This window comes from Protomyctophum bolini, assembly GCF_963924005.1.
Source record: "Protomyctophum bolini genome assembly, chromosome: 22".
Classification (NCBI taxonomy): domain Eukaryota; kingdom Metazoa; phylum Chordata; class Actinopteri; order Myctophiformes; family Myctophidae; genus Protomyctophum; species Protomyctophum bolini.
Window position 1 is genome coordinate 25,651,492 of NC_137883.1, and position 20,096 is coordinate 25,671,587.

A 20,096-nucleotide genomic window follows, 5' to 3' on the forward strand; every position below is an offset into this window, starting at 1 on the left:
ATGCACCATTTACCGTTGTCAGTGGTGTTGTCTGCTCATTTGATTAGGTTCGGAATCGTTTTTTTATTCTTACCCCGCTGTATTCTTCCATCCAGCTCAGCAGCTCCTTTCGGTATGATTGCCTTCACGTAGATGCCTCCATGTCTGACACTAGTGTTGACTCCCCCCTGGGAAGAACCACAGCGGTTTTAGGGTAACAAGCAATAATGCTTCATTATGTTAGATTTTTAATGGGGTGACTTTGTGATGTGTTATTTACAAATGATTCAATGAAACTATTGATGCAGTGCACTTCTCTACTTATATGGAATGCCAATTGTGCCCAAATTAAATAAATATGCAGTTATATTATAAATAATCATATGAATAAGTGCAGTAATAGAATAATATTATGGTTTTCATATAATAGTTGAATATCTATTTAATCTTTGCACAATAGCGTTCCATACACTTCTCATTGCATTGTGATGGTGTTAATAAGTGTCATTTTGTTAACCAAGCAAATGTAATGGTTACGTAATGATTTAACTAAGATGACCGGACTATATTTTCAAAACAGGTTACGTAATGATTTAACTAAGATGCCCGGACTATATTTTCAAAACAGTTTTAAATATTTCTCACAACAGAACATATATGTTGTCTGTAGACACTTTTATTCATTATAGAGGAATATTACCCCTCGTGGGTAATATTCCTCTACAACAGTGGTTTACAACCAGTGGTCTGGGGACCACCAGTGGTCCTTGAGGGGGTTCCAGGTGGTCCCCAGATAAATGATGAAGAGTTGGTAACCAAATGGACCATTATAGATCTTTAACTCTTCATTATAGATATTTTACTCAAGTTAATTTACAAGAAGTCTACACAATTAGAGAACGATGATGATCAACGTTTGCCTGTCTTCCTATAGTTCCCTTTCCTATCAATACAGCATGGACATGTATGTACATATTCTTTAGTTTTGGGTTTGCAATGCTAAATCTCATCAAATGGTGGTCCGTGGCTCAAGTGCAGAATACATAATGGGCCTTGATAAGAAAAGGGTTGAAAACCACTGCTCTATAATGAAAAGGCCAAGTCAACCAGTGAGATATTCAGAGAGAGAACTTGTACCCGTCACGGTCCAAATCACTCTAGTCTAGTTATTAGTATGTAACCAAGTGCCTTTGGTATCAGGTAACTGCACCGGTTGTACAACTTTACCATTTTATTAATCTTAATGAATTACCCTATTGGGCTTTCATCCTATAACAGTCCATTTTAGTCCATAACATTCCAACGCACCGGTCCATTGTAGGTGTGCAGAAGGACTTTTTCTTATAGTCCATAACATTAAAATGATTCTTCATTCAATGAATGAAATGATGTTATGAAATGATGTTAAAAATGCCATGCTACAAGATGTAATGAAATAAAAATTCTTAACCACTCAAGCCCTAGAAAAAGGAAAAAAATTGAAATTATTTGCCTAGAATGACTTAAAAAATAAATAACTTTTTTACAACTTTTAAAAAACAGATCCGAAAATACAAGCTTACATTGTCTCATATAGCCAAACTCCAAGCTCACAATATGAGCTTGTAGGTCAGCTATTTCACAAATATTCAGCATGTAGATTTTCTAAAAAGTTTCAAATGTTTTTGAAAACCTTCGCCCTATACTATGTCATGCCCAAAATAGGGATAAAAGTGGTTAAGTAAGTGTGACATGCACATAAAGCCAAGCACAGCTTCAAGATTAGATAGTAGCAGCACACAGCTAAACGGAAGCCACACAAAAAAGCAGCACACATACAATATGTATATACAGTATAGACACAACATTAAGGGGGAAAGGGGAAAAAACAAAGAGAGGATTAAAACCTTGCCGAACAGTACCGTGACACTTATGCCCAGGCTACTGTCCTTTTTGGACAGCTCAATGTCAAATAGTTCTCCTGGACGGAGGCTATTGACCACTGGGGCATTACCACTTAAACTTTCCATGATGCACTCCTGTAAACGGAGAACAGGGCCGTGAGTGTGGAGTTATCACCCGCCGTGACATGCGCACAGATAGAGACAGAAGATGGAGAGAGAGAAAAAAAAGAGAAGTAGAGATAAGGAAATAAGAGGGGAGTGGTAAACGTATTAGATCATATATCCACATGACATGACATGACATGACATGACATGCGGCATACGTAGCGTAATCTGCCTTGCATTGACATAAATGCAACAACAAGCGAATGTTATTATACATAGCAGGCAGTTAGTTACATCAAGCAAAAATCCTGTTTTGAGGATCTGCAGCTGTCTTGCACCATGAAAATACCAATTTCATAGAGTTACGGGCTACCTGATCAGACAAGTAAAGCTCAGAAGTTTGGTGCAAATTTAAAGAATCCTCAGTGTTAATTTAACTCCAGTGAACTGATACGTTTCCACAGACATGCTACCCAGGGTCGCACCTTTTTGAGCTTCAGTTTCTCTTGACTACTAGAGTAAGTCTCCTCATCCATGTCTGAATCACCCCAGTCAGAGTGTTCTGAAACCTTCGGAACCTCTGGAACTTTAGCCTTCCTGGTTTTGGGTGGCAGAGCTGGTGGAGCAGCAGAGTCCAGACTAAGGCTAGGTTCAGGCTTATGTTGATGAACTACAGGCGCAGCAACGGCGGCCGCATCAGGAGAAGCTTCAACAGTGTTCCGGGGTATCCCGTTGGCAGAAACCTGGGTGGTGTTGGCAGCAGTACTGCTTCTCCTCGAGTCCTGGGAGCTTAGGCTGGCACGCAGGTGGAGCAGAGAGGAGGAGGAGAGGCTGGCACGCTGGTGGAGCGGGGAGGACGACGAGGGGCTGGCGGCACTGTGTAGAGGAGGACTCGGGCTTCTAGTTCCAGCTTGCTCCTCAGATGAGGATTCAAAGTCTAGTTCGTGTCTCTGGCCAGAGGGAAGTGCTGTCACCGTAGACGTGGCCTGATAGGGAACAAAGGCTGCTGGAGATTCTGCCAAAAAGCCAAAGCATAATGTTGATTTAGCCAAAATCAAATACGAATCAGATACAAAATACTCTTTTATACCCTCAGCCTTTTTAATACTGAACTCTCACAGCAAAAGGTAACGTCAGCAAGACCACCTAACCATGTCCGGAAGGGAGGACTTTAACCTCGAGTTAAAATTAATAAAATTTGTTTTTTTTATCGTTACTGTTTTTACTGCTGCATAACCAATTACCAAATACCTTAACGTAGAAATGAAAACTAATCCTCACTACACTGAAAAGCCCAAATAAAATGTATTGCATCTAGGGGTGCACGACTATGAAATTATGACCGATATCCCATCTTTGATAATTTGCAGGGACTGTATCTGCTGATACCGATTCTGACCGATTCCGATATTATACAGAGGACCACAAGGGAAACAAGCATAGGGGATTGGCCCAAAGTGTTAATAAAGTATTCAATCAATCCTCCTGACATTCACAGCCACATTACGAATGCATCCTCAATATCGGTGAAAATAATCTGCATTCATTTGAGACCAATCAGATACCGATATATGGTATTTTTATGGCCGATTTCGATTACACTACTGATTATATCATGCATCTCTAAAATGTGCATCGTCTGCTACTATACCTTCGTAGAGCCTCTCTTTGGGCTGGGAGACCACCAGAGTGACATCATCAGGGGAGTTCTGGAGGACCTCTATAGTGGCGGCGTGAGGGAGTCCTTCCAGGTGTACGTCGTTCACCGAGATCAGACGGTCGCCTGCACCCAACATACAATGTTTGAGGGGTCACCAACATGTCCGTATTCACGGACAAATGTATCCGTGGAAAAGACTTGGTCTTGTCCGTGGCAATTTCTTTTATTTTCTCTTTTACACACCATTATTTTGATCATAACACCCACATACTGAATGACAATCTCCGGGTTTTCTTCAGAATATGTATGGCAATTATTTACTATGACACTATCGCATATTAGGAGTCCAACTAGTACTAATGGTTCTCAAATGTTTTGAGAACAACAAGAACCAAAGGACCCTCTTAACTCTGAGTGTTTAAATGGAACCAAAAGGACCCGTAAGGGTCCGTTCACCTCGCTTGATCTCCCTTCCTGTCTCTTTACTGTCTCCTGTCTAAAACGAACCACAATATACATAAATCTATTTAATCATAGCTTCACGTATAAACTATCAATCAATCTATCAAACATATTTCGTTGCTGTCGGGAGGAACACAACAAAAATATTGAACCAATGGAAAGTAGCAAAAGTTTGGACAACTCCATTGAAGCCTCCAACTCCATTGGAGCCTCAAACTGTCTCCTAAAGCTGTTAACTCTACCACCTCTCCAACACCAACTTTGATGAGGCAGTATTGCTTTGTTTTCAAAATATAAAGATTTCTTAATATCTTGAAAAAGTTATATTTTTCATTTCCTCAAAAATCTACATTTTATTCCTGACAGCAGAGAAATAATCTATCCCCTTTGTAGCCATTTGTGTGTACTTGAAAATGCCAAACTATAATACTGAACTGTGGCCTACCAGGTTTGAGACAGCCGTTGACATCAGCGGGGCCGCCGGGAGTGATAGAACTGATGATGGTACCTAGGTCAATACGACCAGAATTCTCACCCCTTACAATTTGGAACCCTGCAGGCACAAAAAAATGCACGTGTAAGAATAAACTGACTTTCAAACACATTGACATGGGGTAGGATATGGAACAAAATCCTCAGAACTCTGTTTAGTGTGCGTGCCAAATCTGACTCTGAGCTGCAGATAGTGTGAAATGGAGGCATTATTTTAAGGCACATCATGGAACTAGCCGCTTACCCAGACCATATTTGACATCTTTTTTCAACTTTACAGTTGTGATTTCTCTCTGTGGGGATGGCAAGGCATTCAATTTCTTCTTTAGCGAGTCTGTGTGAATCAAAAGACAGAGAGCATCAGGGACGGCCGTAGCTTAGTGGGTAGAGAGGATGTTTGCCAATCAGAAGGTCACTGGTCCCCCCTCGGTCTGCCCAGTATACAGTACAAGGCAGGGAGCAAGACACTTTACATCTAACAGCCCTCCCAGAAAGTAAACTAAATTATAACCAGAAGGCTCCCCCAAAACGGAATTAGGAATAAGGTTAGGTTTGGCATATAGTTTTACTGAGGTCACATTTAGGAATAAGGTTAGGTTTAGGCATCATTTTACTGAGGTTACGTTTAGGAATGCCTGGTGGCGACTGTTCTGAGGTTGCCGGAATCGAGCGTGTTTTGGGGCGAGCGTTCATGTATTCAACTAAATTCCATCTTTAGTTTCAGAGCAGTGAAAGACAGGCCAGCATTACACAGAGGAGGCCTTAGTGAAATGTGTTCCACAGGCCCTGAGAGCTTTAGTAGATCTATATATCACTGCAAGTCAGCCCAGACCAGCATCAGGCTAAATGCAACAGAGGCCTGCAGTGTTGTTGATGTACTTTAGCGCTGCTGGCTAATGGCCCTGAACAGAAGAGCTAAGCCTGGATAAAAGAAAAGGTCATGAGTTCTGTGCCAAGAATAATGGTATTAAACGGAGAGACTGGACAGAATTACAGTCCACAGGCAGGCGGAGACTCTACACTGGGTTATATAATGAAGATTTAGTCTTTGATCTGGGGGAGAGCAAGACAGACATTCTTTGTATGTTGTATTTGTAGTAGTTCGCTATAGTTAGAGAATCGAGATGCTATATGGCCAATATGCTGTTCAGTAGACTGAACAATGTTAAGTGAGTTAAGTGTATGACATTAAACATAAAACAAAAAAAGTGGTGACATGTCGTGTTAATGCCTACCATTTACAGTTAGGGAGGCAGGGGTTGAAGGGAGGCCAGAGGAACTGTGCATACTAACCCCTGGGTAGAGAACAAAAGAGAATGGTTTAAACATTGAAGACATAGTTTATACTTTGACATATAAATGGATATCTGCTATATTCACTGTGGGACACATTTGCAAGACATTATGTTGTGGTGCAGCTGACCCTTAGCTCTGGAACAATTACTGTACACCGAGTGTACGGATGTGTTGACTCCAGTGTGCAAATGCAATTCATAACATGTATCGTTCTTCTTGGGATTCAAACCCAGGTCTCTCATGCATTATCATCATACATTACCATACAGACTTCACACTTGTGTGAAGTGAGGGGCGCCTTGTAATGTTTGTTTAACTTCTGTAAACAAACATTAAAAGTCCATAGACTTGGCCTCCATATGATGGATAGCCAGATGTTGGAGGGGCTATAGCTCCCCTCAAAAAAATAACATTATATCGTATATTCACAAATATAGTAAATAACTAGTCCCGTTTGCTGGAGGTGTGAGGAGGACCTCGGTACACTTATTCATGTATTGTGGGAGTGCCCTAGGGTACAGACGCTATGGTGTGCTATTCATGAGAACATAATGCAAATCACAAACCAGGATATTCCTTATACACCGGCTCTCTTTATTCTGGGTGATCCATCGCCACTAAAACACCTCCCTGCACCTCTAGCTGACTGGATTCAAACAGCATTAATGGTGGGTAGGAAAATCATTGTTAAGGAATGGAAGTCTGAGGTTTTACCTCCAGCACATGTATGGTTCACTCAGCTCGGTATTGTGGCTGCTTTGGAGAGGTTATCCTTTAAAATGAATAATCAGTTAGATAAATATGACCTGAAGTGGGACGTGTTCCTCAGTCATGTTGCAGGTCCCTTGGTGTGATCCATGGTCAGGCAATGCCCTCTTGATTGTTTATTGTATTACTACACATTATGATACGGTTGATGATGCTGCGTTTGGTCGTGTAAACAATGTAAACTATTTTCACATTTTAATTTGATTTTGATTTTTCCTTTTTTTTTCTTTCTATTTGTTTATCTTATCTATCTGACCTGTCCATGAATACGTTCTCTGCTGTTGTTGTTTGTGTTTGTATTTTAAGTTCTCTGTTTTATGTGTTTGAAAAAATCCAAAATAAAGTACTGATCATAAAAAAAATAAAAAATAAAAAATATATAGTAAATAACTACAGATTGTAGCTTTAAGTCTTTAAGACCTGAGACCAGATTCTACAAAATATCTTCTAAATTATGAGTTTTCGGAAGAAAAACAATTTTCTCAAACAATTTCATGTCAAGGACACATCTGAAAACATGTTGTTCCAGTGACCCCCCCCCCCCCCCCCTCCCAGAAGCAAAGATTTGAGTTAAAAACGTAAGATTTGCACCACGTTTTCAAAAAAATTGAAAAATCTATTAGCTTGTAGATCTGATATTTTTCCGACAGCTAAAGTTTAAAATTATGGTTAAAATGGTTAAAAGCTAAAAGGCAACACAGATGCGTTCCCGCCCTTAATGGATAATTGTAAGCAGTCAGAGTAACCCATTATGGGTCAGGTCAACAACCTTACCTACTACGTAAGCTTGGCCAGTATCCTCTATTGACGAAGAATCAGACTCCTTCTGGCATCTCCTATTGCTCCACGCTGGACTGCTATGAGCCACACTGCCAAATGCTCTGAGAAGGAATAGTGAGGTTAGCTTCAAAATAGTAATTTTGACCTCCCACAGCAAAAAAAAAAAGCCAAGTAAGATGTTTTTGTTGTTATCATGCCATCTCTCCCACAGTAGGGCATAGGGGAAACACAGAGCAGCCCAAAACATGAGCCGTCTGAAAAAGACCTACGACTGAATGCAATTGAAATGCACTACAAAATGCCAGATGCATATTCAATTCCTTTCTAACTACTTACAGTAATTTATGCACACAATGTTATCAGCCGACTTTAGAATTGAATGCCACTAGTGATGTAGTAATGCACTAAAGGTAGAGTTAGGCAGAACTGCTAACAATCTCACATAGTACTCCTGTTCAACGGTGAGCACGTTTTGGAAACGTCAGGTTTCATGTTGCACTGGTGCTGCTATCTTGTTAAGCCCAGCTGGGTGCGGTGAATAATAACCTAATCAACGTCACCACGTAACACTCCTTATAACTATGTAAACGTTAACGTTAATGTTCACGGCATACATTACACATAAGCTACAAGCAAGTTAGATGATGTTACAGTCAAATGTGCAGGCTATTTCGTCCAAAATGCTTAGTATTGTAGCCGTCGTGTCGACACACCATGAACGGTGCATTGGTGGTTTGTACAGTTATGTCTATTCTTTTGGACACAGTCCATGACGCACATTACGCGTCGCATGCTATGTATCTGGGGTTGAGAGGCAATGATCTATGTAAATTTACAGTAGCCTACTATATTAATATTATAGCCAAGTTGGCAGTTGTCATTGTGAGACTGTTGCACAATGGTGAATGATGAAAAAGTTGCATCACTTAAAGGAAATAAAGGGAGCTGCTACTTCAGACTCAGATGTTAACTCAATACTCACCCATGGAATCCATTAGAATGGTGAAAATGGAGATTAACAGCCAACGTGAGTTACATAAATCCTTTATTTCGGCGACTATAAGTCCGTTCTCTCTCACACTCACTCGGTATAACAATTGAAACACGGCACAGGACGCCACTCTCCCTCTCTTTCATTCAGGCTTTTTCGGATTTTCGGGCCTAACATTATGGCAATTGTTAGGGTAGGGCCGCACTTTAATTTTCAGGCCCGATGAGAACTCTAATCAGGATGGAATATGAAAAATTGGACAGCTCTGTCTTGATCACATGACCATAGAGATACTGTGTACCAATTTGCGTGATGGATAGAATGGACAGAATCTGTACAAAAAATGTTTTGCAAATATCTGCCTCTGCCACTGTTTCAAATAGAAGTTACGTTGCTATATTGCCACATTATATTTACTTCAATTGCTAATTCACTGAGTGTGTGTGTGTGTGTGTGTGTGTGTGGTGAGTGAGTGAGTGAGTGAGTGTGAGTGTGTGTGTGTGTGTGTGTGTGTGTGTGTGTGTGTGTGTGTGTGTGTGTGTGTGTGTGTGTGTGTGTGTGTGAAAAACGTACACATATGTCCTTTCAGTACACACACACTTCTGAGTAAATTTACACTGGAATTTTACCGTGTGTGTGATATTTAACCTTTTTACAGTTTTAATTGTTTACTTTATGCAGTTATTTAGATAAACACTCACTTGTCCTGTTGATGTGAGACAGAGATGGAGCCTGTGTCAGAACTGGCTCGATGATGATGAGGATAGTGGTGTTTAGAGGCCAGCAGGTTGAGCTGGTCCTGTTTCAGTCCAGAGTGCGACTGGCTACTATATGAACCCCCCGCTGAGGCTGGCGACGCAACTCGATGCTCCGGAGACTCTGGCACCTGGCCCAGGTTGTGGTGGGACCGGCTCTTCAGCCGTGGGTTGGTGAGAACTCCGGCGCCCGGAGTGAAGCCTGGGAAGACCAGGTCATCCTGGACTAGGAGCCGGCCAGAGGTAGCCTTGTTGAGGGCCACCTCAGAGTAGGATATCCTCTTCAGCTGGTCTGGGTTGGAGCGCGAAGAGGAGCTAGGGCTCAGGCTGATGGAGCTCACGGTCCGTCCCATCGCATCCGAACTCAGGGTTTCATGGGAATACTGCAGGTTGCTCAGGGGGCAGTTCTCTGCCAACCAAAAAAGGACAGGGAAAGAAATGTTGTTAACCTGGGAATGAATGGTTACAAAACATTGATTATATAATCTTTCCGGTTCTTGATTATGAACCTGGCTGGGCTGTTGAAGCCGTTGTAAAATGCTCTATAAACACACAGCTGTGACAGCATGACATCAACATTACTGTGCCAAACAAAAGTTCAGATTTTGTCACGAATGTGAATGTGAATTTAGATTTTCAAAGTGAGAAAGTAATCAGGATGTCACACTGCATATAAATGTAGTGTGAAGGTCTGAAGAAGAGCCTAGACAGCTCGAAACATTACCACAGTAAACTTTTACACTTGGGAGCATCAATCAGAGTGTGGTCTCTTTTTATTCTTACATTGTTAGGCGAGATACATGCCATGCAGACGCTCAATATTGAGTTATTCAGAGCTAGTTTAAGCTTTTTGCTTTAATGCACTCATGCTAGCTTCAGTTATTACAGTACTAATATATTTAGGTAAGATATGAAAGCTATGTTAAACAGTTAAAACTGATCAGTGCAACAATGCATAATAAATGTAGTGGTTTTCTAGAGGAAACTTGGGGCAGTTTATTTTTTTTTCCCAATTCACTAAAATGTAAACCTTTTTGTAACTTCTTAACTGGCGAGTCAAACAAGCATCCATTTAGACGCTTGTGGATGAAGGAATCATACCAAGGTCCTGCAGCTCCTGGTTGTTCTGCCGAGCCTTCATCTGCAAGTGGAACTTATGCTGATCGGAGCAAAGTTGCAACAAATACTGACAGGTCTTATTGCTATCTGTCTGGAAAAGGTGTTTGATTCCATCCGATGTGTTCTGGAGGCAAATCTTCTTTTTCTTTGGAAAGACAAGGGCAGGATTTTAATATGTTCTTTTTCTTACAGATTGAAGTGCTATAAATGTAGGAATATGGTGCAATGTGACAGTTTATAATATTCAACACAAACACATACTGTAAACGAGATCTTCTTGGTCTCCCTCCACGGGAACCTTAGCACTGGACTTCGGTTTCCATTCAGAACCTCAAAGATGAGCACCCCTTTGGAGTAGACCCCCAGCATGATGCCCGTCTGGGACCTCTTCTCAGGAAGCACGCGGTGAAAGTGGACCCCGTATTCAGTCAGCCTCTGGCTCACCTTCAGGAGGAACAACATGGACTAGAATTAATATATGAAGTCATACAGCAGTGTTCCGTCATGAAGACGATCTGCAGGGTCACAATGCGTGCCACGCAACGTCATGAGAGTTTGTACATCTGCCATAGAGCACCGAAGTCTGACGTCAATATCGGTCCATGGGGTCATGTACTTTTTATTTGCATTGTAATCCTCATAGGGGGATTTTAGATGCCTCATCCCGGCAGTTTCACTCATATGGATATGAAGAAATTGTTTTAGAATTATTCAGCACAGTGTGAAATAAAGTCAAGAAGAGAGAAGTCTGGTCTGAAGATGTTCAATTTATTATAAAGTAATTAAAACGTGCACGAGTGATGAGATCACGACCTCTCTTAAGGAGAGATCGGGGAAACATGAGGAAAGATGGACTTTCATTGCATATATAAAGACATGAAATCAGCAAAGGGGGTGTGGCCTGACATGGCAAGTTCTGAGATACTGGGCAGCAACTGGTTTCAACCAGTTACGTTGACTGGCCCATTTGATGACTGTGGCAAGATATAGCAGTGTTATGACAAGATATAGCGAGACCTTGGAGAAAGCATGGGAGTGGAAAGCAGAGGAGTGCACACAGCTGCGCAAGCCTGTGCAGGCCTCTCACAATGTAACAATGTAACATGTTAAAATGAAAAGTAAGGGGGATTGTATATGAACAGACAGAGAATATAATTATTCCCTATCAAAACAACGACTGAGAAAACGCTAATGTTACTGCTGCTGAATTAGTTATATTTCCGCTAGAAACAGACTGTATCAAATAGGGACTGCCTGTCATAAACGATACAGAGACAACTCCCCAAACAATTTCGCCGAGACAGACGAGTGACGTCAGGACTTCGGTGCTCTATTTCAGGCATGGGACATTAAGTAAATTGGGCATAACACAGTGGTATGTGCAACAACTGATAATAATGTAGTCCTAATAGTACAATTAGTATTCAAAATAAAACATTTTAATTAAGCAGTCATATGCCTGCATTAAATCCTCAACAATTCTGCGTATTCTATTATGCTGTAGTAATTGTGTTAATTTGCTTATTGGGCTTACAGACCTTAAGGAATTCAAGCTCTGCCTCGGTCTCAGAGGCACCATAATAGTTGCTGTGAAGTTTAGGCAGCTCCTCCTTCATGGAGGTCTGGTCTAGCTTGTCCAGGACTGAAACTGGCAGGTAGTGTTCTAGTCTGAAATACGTCTTCCCATGGAGCTGAAAGAAGCGTAAAAATGACGTTTAGAGAACAAAGCTCAACAAACAAAAATCATTCCATGTCTTGTTCTTTTGCGACGTCTTTGCTTCCAACTATATCCGAAATTCTAACAAACATGTTTCCCTTTTTGTACAAGTGAGAGGCATCACTTGGCAGCAGGTAGCAGATATCGGTGATATCAGAGGCTATGTATAATTGTAGATATCCTGCTAGGTGTTTTCTACTTGCAAGAGACTATGCAAGTTTTAGTTTTGACCTCATGCATTTTTACATACATTTTAGTTCGTTTCTTTCTCTATTCTTATGACTACTTCTGAAACTGCAATAGTTTTGCACCTGTAAACTTATGATGTGACAATAAAGTTGATGTTGACCAACACGAGGAATTATTGTACAAAAACCATTACCTCCGCTTGATAGTCACTGAACTCAGCCTGCAGTGCCAGAGATGCCAGGAGCATGGCATTCTCTGTGTCGCAGCGCATCTTCTCCTCCAAGATATCCTTCCGCAGCTGAAGGTAGTACTGGTGTTTTGTCATGGTGTGCCTGGTTTCAGCGGTGCAGAAGAGACATTTCAACGTTTTTATTCAAAGCACCACAATATTAAAGTAATCCGAATTGTTGTCCCTGTGGGCCAAACAGCTTGTACCTAGCTGTAGATCTTTTTAACCAATGAAAAGTATTAACAAGACATTGTCATGATATAATAACTACATTGGATACATTGGACGATGTTGTGTAATTTGTCACATGACATTTCAACTAATTGTAATCATATTTTCTTACTGGATGAGGTTGACATCGTCCAGAAAGAATTTGATCCGCAAGAACAGATTAAAAAGTACATCAGCTTTCTTCTTCCTGGGATCATCCTTCCACCCCTCAGGTGCCACTTTGGAAAGTTTGATGTCGGGGTCAACGAAGAAAAACTCATTATCTATGGAGGCAGGGAGAGTGAGGTAGGTCACAAACCAGAAGAAAAACTCATTATCTATGGAGGCAGGGAGAGTGAGGTAGGTCACAAACCAGAAGAAAAACTCATTATCTATGGAGGCAGGGAGAGTGAGGTAGGTCACAAACCAGAAGAAAAACTCATTATCTATGGAGGCAGGGAGAGTGAGGTAGGTCACAAACCAGAAGAAAAACTCATTATCTATGGAGGCAGGGAGAGTGAGGTAGGTCACAAACCAGAAGAAAAACTCATTATCTATGGAGGCAGGGAGAGTGAGGTAGGTCACAAACCAGAAGAAAAACTCATTATCTATGGAGGCAGGGAGAGTGAGGTAGGTCACAAACCAGAAGAAAAACTCATTATCTATGGAGGCAGGGAGAGTGAGGTAGGTCACAAACCAGAAGAAAAACTCATTATCTATGGAGGCAGGGAGAGTGAGGTAGGTCACAAACCAGAAGAAAAACTCATTATCTATGGAGGCAGGGAGAGTGAGGTAGGTCACAAACCAGAAGAAAAACTCATTATCTATGGAGGCAGGGAGAGTGAGGTAGGTCACAAACCAGAAGAAAAACTCATTATCTATGGAGGCAGGGAGAGTGAGGTAGGTCACAAACCTGACATTTTACTAGACGATTGTCATTCAAATAATTTAATAATAACTTTGTGTTTTTTTGCAATGAACATTAGTACGCCGTTTTTTTTTCTTTTAGGCTTTATAAACAAAATAAATAAAATATACAATGGCCATATTTAATCATTTTGTTTTAAATAGCTCACAAGGTCACATCTATGAGCTTGTAGATCTGCTATTCCCACAATTTCACACACCTTGTTAAAACAACCATTTATCTTGTGAGGACAATTTCCCTTGTCCTCAAAATGTCCATTTCTCAAATTCTACAACACTTGTGGTGGGTATACACACACACACACACACACACACACACACACTTATTATACCTTTAAGATACGCTAGGCCAAACAGATGGTGCTCAACCAGGCCAACATGAGCCACCACCATGTCCAGAACGTCTTTACAAATGGCCTTCACGTCACAGCTCAGCTCAAGCTTCTGACCACTTAGCAGCACCACGCCCACCTTCCTCGGAACATCCTCCACCTTACCACGCTTGTTCTGAGGAGAGAGGGAAACAGAATAGGAGTGGGCTGCAAGACAGTGATTCTCAACCCCTTTAACCCATTTAGACCTGGGAACGATTCTACAAATGTCTTCTAAATCTTGACAGTTTTCTGAAAACCTCATGTTTCTATGTCAGTCGTTCCTAAACATTTTCATGTCAAGGACCCCCAAGATTATATGTAATTGGCTGCCGACCCGCGTGGCTGCATGAACCCCCTGCCGTTATAAGAACTTTCCGCCACTGGCTTGTAGATCTGCTATTTTTCAATAGCTAAAGTATAACAATGCTTAAAAGACCAAAATGGATTCCTGCCCAAAATGGGTTAATTTCAAGAACCCCCAGTTACAAACCCATTACAAGTGTCCATTTGGTTCGTAACTATGATAAATAATCATAATTAAATTCACATTCTCACCATTATTGATGAAGGAACAGCTAAGTTGACACACGGCTCACTGGTCATCTTCACAAACTCAGGGCCATAGAAGTTCTGCAATAAAAATAAAAAAAATAGACAGCAAAATTACTCTCTCAAGTAATTTGATATTTATTACCAATGAATCATACACCAAGATAGAAACCCATCATTTCGGCTTTTATTACCTTGGGTTTGCGGTGGGCATGTGGCAACATAGAGGTACTTAGAGGGTCCCGGAGGTCCAGCATGGAGGAGCGTACTAGTGGCGATAGGGGGTCGTCTGTACCGTAGAGGTTGGCCCTAGACAACCTGTTGGCTAGGTGGACCTGGAGACGCTGAACCTCCTCTTCTTGCCTCTGGAGGAGCAACTCAGCACTGACCACACCGTCATCTGAAGCACCCTCATACTGTCTGTTAAGAGAAGAAGCATGGACATCAGAAATATACATGACTTAGTTATATATTCAGAACTCCCGTTCCATTAAGTCTGATTCATAGTTAATAGTTTGTAGTTGCGTGCTGGTACGTATCGGGTGCTGAAAAGCCCATGTTATCTACAAGCTCACAACGTATGTCATCGTGGCGAATGTTGAACTTTTAAATCTGTTTTCAGCCTGTGACAAAATAGTATAACAAACTGTAAAAGAAACATTGAAATCATGTCTCCGCATGAAGTAAGCCTTCACCAGACAGATATGTTAGAAAATGCTTTTTAACCCTGCTAGCTCAAAGCAACCCACTCTGATGTGGTTGAGCATAACCCATCACTGGATGTTCCCGATGTTGAGTGTGTCAGCAATATTTCACTGACAATGTGAAAGTTTGACTAATGACACATATCTACATGGCAAACAAATATGATGTCCCTCTTACACATTATTTTGAGACTGTCCTTTTTCATTTGGCCCTCTTTTTCTTTAGTGCCAACAGTACTGAATCGAGCCTTTTGTCAAATTTTCGAACACATCACTTACACTGCTGATCAACATTCAAGTTTATCAGGCTTACATTCTACTAGTAATAAGACTGTACAACTCCTCCTCGGGTTATTGTAAATTTTTTTTAAAGACTTTCTGGTCTGGTGTGCTCTGCAGGGGGAACTGCTCAGGGTTCAGCTGCATCTTTCCTAGTTTGTCATTGGTGTGTGGTGCATGTGAGGATCTGGTGGTGCGTATTGGCCCGCCAATACTGGACTGGATTTGCATGTTTTTTTCACATCTTGTATTCTGGTAATGCTCAGCTAATAATAATAATAATAATTGCATTTTTATAGCGCTTTTCTATGCACTACGTGCCTACTCAAAGCGCTTTACAATGGTCCATTCATTCATACATTGGGAGGTGAAGCAGCGAACAGTCGATGTTGATGTTGATGTTGCAAATGAGCAGTGGGGTAATGTCAATTCAACTGTTTCTATTCCCTTTAACTTTTTTTTTCCTTACAATACTTAAATTAAGAAAAAGAAGAAAAAAAGAAAAAAGGAAAAGGAAACATGATTTCTTTGCTTTTAACACCAGAGGTAAAATCAGCATAAGGTTGCTATTTAAACAGTTGCAGGGGGTGGGAACAGGCAAGCATAGCAACATGAGGCACTTCTGCTCTGTTATGCCAGAGATTAGAGAGATAGATAGTTGAATGTGGGTTTGGAATTAAGAGTGACCTCATTGGGGAAGCATGGGGATGACCCTGCCAAGCCACACCAGCTGTGTGGCCCAAAGAACCGGACGGGACAGCTTGATCTGGGGCCTGTTTGGCTCTGTAGTATTAAGAACCAGACAGGGATAAAAAAGCAAAAGATAAAAAGATAAAATAAAATGCACAATACCGTGCATGGAGGAAAGTGGGGAAATACAGGCCCACCAACCCCAAAGTAAATTATAAAACCACCTGCAGTATGCAACTGTGCATTAATGCAAGCACAAGTGAGCACCTGTTATCCATGTTGGAATGGGGCTTGAAGTACTGAAATGTACCAAAAGGGGGCAAAAAAGAGCTACATAGCCAAGACATACAGACATTACAGGACTTACAGACACAACATTTAACATACATTCGGTACATAGCCAACAGTAACAAGTTAACCACTTGAGCACTACATACTTTGTCGTACGAGGAATAGTGAAAATAGTCGATCTACAAGTTCGCAAGCAACACGTTGTGAACTTGTAGATTTAGGCCTTTTTAAAATTGCTTTGACAATTTTGGACAAATTCGGCCTATAATGACATTAGGCAGGCCAGGTTGAAAGGGGTTGATTCATGGACATGGTTGGTTTAATAATTAGAGATGGAGAAATGTACACCCCCCCCCCCCCTCTCTCTCTCTCTAAACAGGCAATAGTGATAGTCTTGTGCCGTGGGAATGAGCTCATCCTGTGCTACCTGGACCGGTTGAACATTAACAGCAGAGTAACCTGAATGAAGACGTTTGCAAGGTTAGGCCATGCAACGTTGGGCATGCAGGCATCTGCAACATGCATGACAGGACAGGAATGTAAATGATAAAACTCACTGACAACTCGGGGGACACGGCCTGCTACAGACTGTGGCGCACGTGCGTGAGTGTGTTGGTGCGTGTGTGCATGCGTGCACATTGAGAGAGAGAGGGTGTGTGTTTATATGTGTGTTTTACCTGTGCCTGTGTGTTTTGTGACTCGTCAACGACAGGATATCATGATCTGACGACAAGGCCACTTGTGAGCTGTACCGCCTGAAGTCCTCTGGCTTCTTAGCTGTGAGAGAAGGGACAGTCTGGTTAGTTCTACAGCCATGCACGTACGTACGCACGCACACGCACACACCACATGTGCAGTGGGCACAAATGATCATATCTGAATGTGAGCAGCGCACACAGTTAAGATGTGGACAAGTAACTGTATTCAACACAAAGGCATGAGAAATGGGATCGTGCAAGTGTAACAGTGACTAATGTGTAGGCATTATCTCAAGAGATAAGCGCTCTGTTGGTGTCAGACACGATGCAAACAACTTCACGCTCCACAACCCATCAAATCATATGCTAATGTCATGTGTGAAACAAAACACAAGGTCAGAATGGCTGCCTCAGAGGATGTAAAAAGCATTGACATTTCTTAAGAAAACATGATTCATTTTTTACTGGAAGTGTAGTTTTCCTGGCAACTATGCAGTTTCAAGGTGTTCAGCCACATCAAAAGAAATGTGTCAGTGGCCTTAAAAATACAATGTTTATAAAATGTGCTGCTTTAAAATCTAGGACCTCTTTACAATGACAGGAGGAAAATAGTACAGATATTGCCATACTACTATTGTTGTCAGATGCGCGCACACACACACACACACACACACACACACACACACACACACACACACACACACACACACACACACACACACACACACACCTAATATTAATAAAAAAGTTACCCAAATAGTTTTGGGACTAAGAGGCTAAATCTCATCAAAATGGTGGTCCATGGCACAAATGCTGAAAAAATAGAGCTTAATATGAAAAAGGTTGAAAACCACAGAGTTGACTATAATCACTCTCCATTACCTCTGTTCATTCATTGCCTAGCAAGAACATTTCAACATAATTGTCAGCCCAGCAGTGGGAGAATTGTGAAAGTAATGGCAAACACTTGAGAGTTCTGTACCGACAACTACATGGATTCCTTCAACTATCAAATCAGAATATGGCACAATTCCCTCAATATACAAGAAATCTACACACCCAAGCTGATTAAATCAAATCTTCATCAGGAGATATACAAATTGTATATGTCCTGAAACTCTATTCCCCTTTGTGATATTTCTGCTTGTCTTGCACCTGGGCCACAGATGTGCATGCACTACCATCCTCGTGAATTGAATCTTGACCACATACTCTACCATAAAGATTGGACATAATTACATTATATTCATAAAAACATAGTTACATAGTGCTGCTTTAACCACTTTAAACCATATTTCATACTTTCACAAATTTTCTAAAATAGTGAATATAGTCGATCTACAAGCTCACAATGTGTCACTTTATGAGCTTGTAGGTTGACCATTTAAAAAAGTGAGAAAACGCGAATTACCGCCGTTTTTGCCAGAAACATACTGTATCAAATAATGAGTGACTGACTGACGATACAGAGCCACCTCCCCAACAATATCGTAAAAAGGTTTTGGACCAGAATTCTTATACGAGACGATTCTAAGATGACCCAATGTGATTCTAATAGAGAAATTACTTCCGCGACCCAGGGCATGAGTGAGTGATGTAAGGATTTCGGTTTCACCGTACGCCGCTTGGGAACCATTGCTGTATAAAATAAATCAATAACATTAAGTACAGTTAGTCCTTTATGTTACAGGATAAAAGCAAAATAAAATCTCACGACTGAAATATGAGACAGCGTGAAAGGAGCCGCCCCCACAGTAGCACTGTTTCCTAAACAATTAACACAATATGTAAAATTATGTTTTTTAGTATTGTCCCTGCTGTCAACCAGGACGAACGAAATCACAGGCTTTGCTTTTTATATTTTTTAATACCCGACCGAGACTATTACAGATTTTATGGAAGATGCCTCGGAAACATATTGCCAGTTTGACCGAGCACATCGTCCTGATGGGTGGCGGTGGCTCAGGGGTAGAGTGGCTGGATGGTAACTGCAAGGTTGCCAGTTTGAACCCGGGCTCCCCCAGAGTTAGTCCTTGAGCAAGACACTGAACCCCTAATTGCTCCTGATGTACTGGTTGGTGCCTTGCATGTTTTATCCCTCCATCGGTACTATGAATGTGTGTGTGAATGGGTGAATGTAATGCACAATCTATGTAAAGTGCCTTGGATAAAGGCACTATAATAATGCACCATTTACCATTCATCAAATGCTCTAAAATAATAACCGAAAAGAGATGAACTACAAGCTCTCAATGTGCAATGCATTGAGAGAATGTTATGGCTGATGCCCCAAAGAAAGAAGACATGATGATGATGGCTTCAATGGAATAAAGACTGAAATCAGTCGTGGCGACTGAGAACTTTAATCCAAGCACAGCAGTGTTATGTGACCAGCTTTAGCTAAGTCTAGCCAAGTTGTGAAACATAAATCACGGAAACCAGATCAAGCTAGATTATGCATAGACACAATTATTATCCAAGGAAAAGCAATAATAGCTAGTATTCCAATGAAGTGGTACAACATTATCTTACTGTCACCTGGACCTGATTAAACCATGTTAAAATATGTCAAATTAGTATTTTTTTTCTGACTTCATTGTAAGAATTGCGCTGTACTCGATCTGCGAGATGTGATTTCAGTGTTTGTATGGATGCAAGTCGGAGATGGTAGTATGGGGAAAGAAAACTTCTGAAGCAAGGCTTTAGTGACTAGAGAATTGCTTCAGAAGTCCATCTGCATTCTGAACTAATTACAAATGTTTTAAACCATAAGGTTAACCATCACATTTATGTCCAACCCAGGGTGCGAACTAGAATGCCAAATTTTCAAATGTTGATCCACAACAGAAAGTCCCTTTGGGTAGAGGATAAATTGCAATTTTGACATTCATGCAATACCTCTTGTAAACAGGATGTACATTTCTCAACCGAAGAGAAGGTAGACCAACT

At 41.1% G+C, this 20,096-nt stretch overlaps 1 protein-coding gene across 5 annotated transcripts in view; it reads right to left on the bottom strand.

Annotated features, from left to right (window-relative positions):
• ptpn13 (protein tyrosine phosphatase non-receptor type 13) overlaps positions 1 to 20,096 on the bottom strand; it is a 75,234-nt gene that overhangs the window by 16,163 nt on the left and 38,975 nt on the right. For 2 of the 5 annotated variants that reach the window (XM_080756141.1, XM_080756139.1), the window contains exons 9-26: positions 17,127 to 17,226; positions 14,680 to 14,905; positions 14,492 to 14,566; positions 13,895 to 14,069; positions 12,769 to 12,919; positions 12,390 to 12,528; positions 11,829 to 11,981; positions 10,552 to 10,734; positions 10,273 to 10,435; positions 9,118 to 9,580; positions 7,420 to 7,526; positions 5,817 to 5,876; positions 4,826 to 4,915; positions 4,535 to 4,642; positions 3,619 to 3,750; positions 2,453 to 2,982; positions 1,881 to 1,997; positions 74 to 167 (exon numbers count right to left, since the gene is read on the bottom strand). In XM_080756141.1, coding sequence (XP_080612267.1) covers positions 74 to 167; positions 1,881 to 1,997; positions 2,453 to 2,982; positions 3,619 to 3,750; positions 4,535 to 4,642; positions 4,826 to 4,915; positions 5,817 to 5,876; positions 7,420 to 7,526; positions 9,118 to 9,580; positions 10,273 to 10,435; positions 10,552 to 10,734; positions 11,829 to 11,981; positions 12,390 to 12,528; positions 12,769 to 12,919; positions 13,895 to 14,069; positions 14,492 to 14,566; positions 14,680 to 14,905; positions 17,127 to 17,226 — 3,066 coding nt within the window. Of the gene's footprint in view, positions 1 to 73; positions 168 to 1,865; positions 1,998 to 2,452; positions 2,983 to 3,618; positions 3,751 to 4,534; positions 4,643 to 4,825; positions 4,916 to 5,816; positions 5,877 to 7,419; positions 7,527 to 9,117; positions 9,581 to 10,272; positions 10,436 to 10,551; positions 10,735 to 11,828; positions 11,982 to 12,389; positions 12,529 to 12,768; positions 12,920 to 13,894; positions 14,070 to 14,491; positions 14,567 to 14,679; positions 14,906 to 17,126; positions 17,227 to 20,096 lie in introns of all 5 variants that reach the window. The other 3 variants (XM_080756138.1, XM_080756137.1, XM_080756140.1) reach the window with 2 other exon arrangements.